This window comes from Nematolebias whitei, chromosome 6, assembly GCF_014905685.2.
Source record: "Nematolebias whitei isolate Nwh7 chromosome 6, NemWhi1, whole genome shotgun sequence".
NCBI lineage: Eukaryota > Metazoa > Chordata > Actinopteri > Cyprinodontiformes > Rivulidae > Nematolebias > Nematolebias whitei.
The window spans coordinates 10,383,168-10,386,825 of record NC_056503.1 but is presented as its reverse complement, the minus strand read 5'-3'; the positions used below and the strand labels follow the sequence as shown (position 1 = coordinate 10,386,825).

Below are 3,658 nucleotides of genomic sequence, written 5' to 3'. Positions count from 1 at the left end.
TCTTTTATATCAGTGAGTGGAATGGCTGATGTTCGATATTTAACTTTATCTGTAATTTCAGCCGATACCGATACCATGCTGATAATATTGTGCATTCCTAATATCATTATTCAAGTTGACCTGAGCCTGAAATGTGTGAAACACCTGCTCTTACATGATGTTGATTGGGCCAACAGTATGTCCCCTCCCATGGAGGAACCCTTACATAGAAATCTTATTTTAGTACATAACATTTTGTCCGATTCATTTCAGGTAAAATACAATCATCTCAAACAATAAATGAGATCTGTAGACATATCGACTCTCCTATAAGGTTAAAGTAAAGAGACGAGAACCTCATTTTGCCTTTTTGTCTTTGCTGAAACACTGTTTCACTTTAAACAGCTCATTTTTATTCTTCTATACCAGGGGTGGGCAAACTTTTAGACTCGCGGGCCACACTGAGTTCTAAAATTTGAGTGAAGGGCCGGGCCAGGAACAGATGGATGGAGTGTTTGTGTGATGTTACACCCCAGCGCAATAACAGCCGCCGGGACGCTATTAAATATGGGTGATTCCATTTTCTGCACCACTCAATCAGCCACCAAGTCAGGATTATATGATAGAACAGTGATTTTATTTACAGTAGTGAAATTATTGACTTTGTGGAGTCTTACCAACTTCAGGCCAAAACAACAAACAAAACAAACCATTGTATTTTCAGTTAACTGAAGAAAAATAAAATGAACCAAACCACAAGTCTCTTACCTCACTATGCTAATGGAATACAGGAGAGAAGTCGAAATAAAGTGGCAGCTCACCTCTAAAAACTCCTCCCAAAACTTTTTACAACTACAGGATCTAAAGTTGATGACAGGTGAACTGGTTGGGAATGGAAGCAGACATCCTCCTCCTCTATGCAGCATCAAAACAGAATACCTGGACAATAATTCAATAATTCATAATTTTGAAAAAGCACGTTTTTACAGACGAGTTTGTAGGGCAACGTAAAAATAAAAGCATAGAAGAAGAAATTACTTCCTCTCTACTTGCCTCTAATACATGCCAGTGTCTGTAGTGTGCCTCTACTGGTGAAATGCTGGAACTACAGGTAAAACGACACCAGTTTTTCTTTTCCTATTAAATTCAGTTTTTTAAATATTATTTGAACCAGTCGCGATTTTAACCTCTTTTTGGGGGGTGCTTAAGCACCCCTAAATTTTACCTCAGCACCCCAGAAAAATAAAGTATTAATTTTTATTTATTTATTTTTAAATTTTTCTATTGCCCAAATTTTGGACATTTTCGGCGGGCCAACTAAAAAGCCCAACGTATACGGCCCGCGGGCCGGGGTTTGCCCATGCCTGTTTTATACCGTCATGTAACTATGCACGCGCTGCTTCTTGTATGTTTGATAAATGCAAACAAGCAGAAGTTTGGGTCAATGCCTAATAAAATTGTGCAACATGAAAACGTAATTGTGAAAAGCCAACACAGACAAGAGATATTTTGCATTGGTGTCCTGGTTTATGGGTGCATGCTGTGTCTGGGGTTAAACAGAAAACGTGCGCGGACAACACTTTGACATGAGTTATTCCATTAACGCTGCTTACAGGACTTTTGGCTAGTGGTCGCTAGCCACCTACTTTTAATATTTTTGCCCTTCGAGCTTTTTGGGATCCTTCTACGCTCGTGTGGCAGCATTCCAAAAGCTTCTCAGAATACAAACATAAATCCAAGACCAGCTGCTTTGCTTTACACATAACACCAGCCTCCTGTGAAGGCTGGATTAGACCAAAGAAAATGTGAACTCTGTTTCTGGACAAAATTCAGCCTCTTTGTTTGGCCTCCCTGCTCTCGTCTCTTGGCTCCTGCAGCCTCCGGCTCTCCTCCCCTCCTGCCGCTCCATGCTTCAGTCCTGGTAGGTTTTCACCAGCAGCCACATGAGCAGCACCGTGATCAAGACGATCATGAAGTTGAGGAAGAGCTCCTGCGTCGAGCGGTCCATGGTGGAGGTGCGGGTGAAGAGGTATGTCTCCTTTTGGAGGCACAGGACCTAGAAATGAAACATGGGTGATCACAACACATATTTTACTTGGAAATAGTCATAAACACGAGTAAATCATAGTTGAATAAATCGGTAACTGTGTTTGTTGTGGCACACGTTCTCTGCTGGACGCTCTTGCTTTAAAACTAACCAGCAGGACTTTAAGGAGGACAAGATGTATTCATATAATCAAAACTTAAGTATATGTAAAGTCATGTTTTTATCATTGAACATTAAAATCAGATTAATACTTGTTTCTATTCTACAGATGTTTTAATCTAACCCAACATGAACTGAACCATATTGCAGGATTAACAAGAGCAGTACCAGAAACCGGATGTAATTAAACTCGTACCTTGTCTATTTGTACAAAGACCTCACTCTGACCTGGACCTTCCTCTTCCTTTTTGCTGAACTCTTGCGAAGCAGCTAACGCCTCTGTGGTCGTACTTCTCTGCAGCACCTGCAGCTCCACCGTGCTCCAGATTTCAGCTGTCAGCAGGGGCAGGTCCTGCTGCTGAAGTACCCCTCCACACCCTCAGTGGACCGCCCATGGCTTACATAAACACAGACTGATGTCACACACCCACTAAACCACCACTGGAGTCACTTATTGTCCACAGTATCATCCGCTGGAGTATTTTCCATCTATAATCATACTGAGTCTCTCTCTCACATACACAAGCACACACACAACAGCGAAGAGTTATTTTTACGACCTTATTGCGGATACTTGGGAGGATTACAGTCACTCCAAACACAATACAGTACTTGTATGAACTGATGGATGAAGGCAAGTGTAACCGTATCGCTCAGAGTCCAGGCAGGAGCTATGCTTTGAGGAGAGAAGAACATCAGGTCAGCTACTCCAAAATAAAACACGCGTGGCAGGTTGGCTTTAGAAACAGCTGAAGCCAAAGTCTCGTCCGTCTGTCAGATCAACTGTGGGCTTCAGCACAAGCAGAGGTGCTGTGGTACTCGTACACAAACATCAACCGCCTTTAAGTCTTTGTGAGACCAACGCTATTGTTAAAAAAGTGTAAAAATTAAAATTACTTTTTTTACACTATATATAATTTACAATATGATACATTACAATGGGTTGCAATGCAGAAAAATGGAAATAATACAATGCACTATGACGTAGTACAAGAAGATACTATAAAATAAGATGTATGATTCAACACATTATGATATATTATGTTACCATACATTATGACAAAATACACTATATCCTTCCTGTTCCCTTTAGGAAATGTGTTTTGGACTTTATATTTCAGATTACTAAAACAAGCGTGTAAAAGTAAGGAACAAGTTCTGGAACAAACTCAGTCTTTGTAAAGCTGAGGAAATCCCCTCAAAGAATCCTTTGAAAGCAGAGACTTCGCCTCGTCTGCTGACCGTGGAAGAAAGAGACATGTAAAAACCACGAGGAGGAGGCAGGTGGGCTGGGATCAAAAATTCCACTAAACTGTGAAGGACCAAGAGGTTTCCTCCTTTTCATTTATGTTTTAATTGTATGTATTGCTTTACTTCACTTTAGTATGTAAGCATTTCTGTTCTAATAAACTGTGAAGTAAGTAAAGTGCTATGTGTTTTCATTGTATGTTGTCATACGATGATGAAATTAGT

General features: G+C 40.5%; 1 protein-coding gene across 1 annotated transcript; it reads right to left on the bottom strand.

Annotated features, from left to right (window-relative positions):
• Positions 1-1,592: 1,592 nt before the first annotated feature.
• LOC119411095 (sarcolipin) lies at positions 1,593-1,987 on the bottom strand. The gene has a single exon (XM_037678018.1). It carries the CDS (start codon positions 1,985-1,987, stop codon positions 1,892-1,894), a length of 96 nt encoding a protein of 31 aa, XP_037533946.1. The 3' UTR covers positions 1,593-1,891.
• Between the last annotated feature and the right edge of the window lie 1,671 nt (positions 1,988-3,658).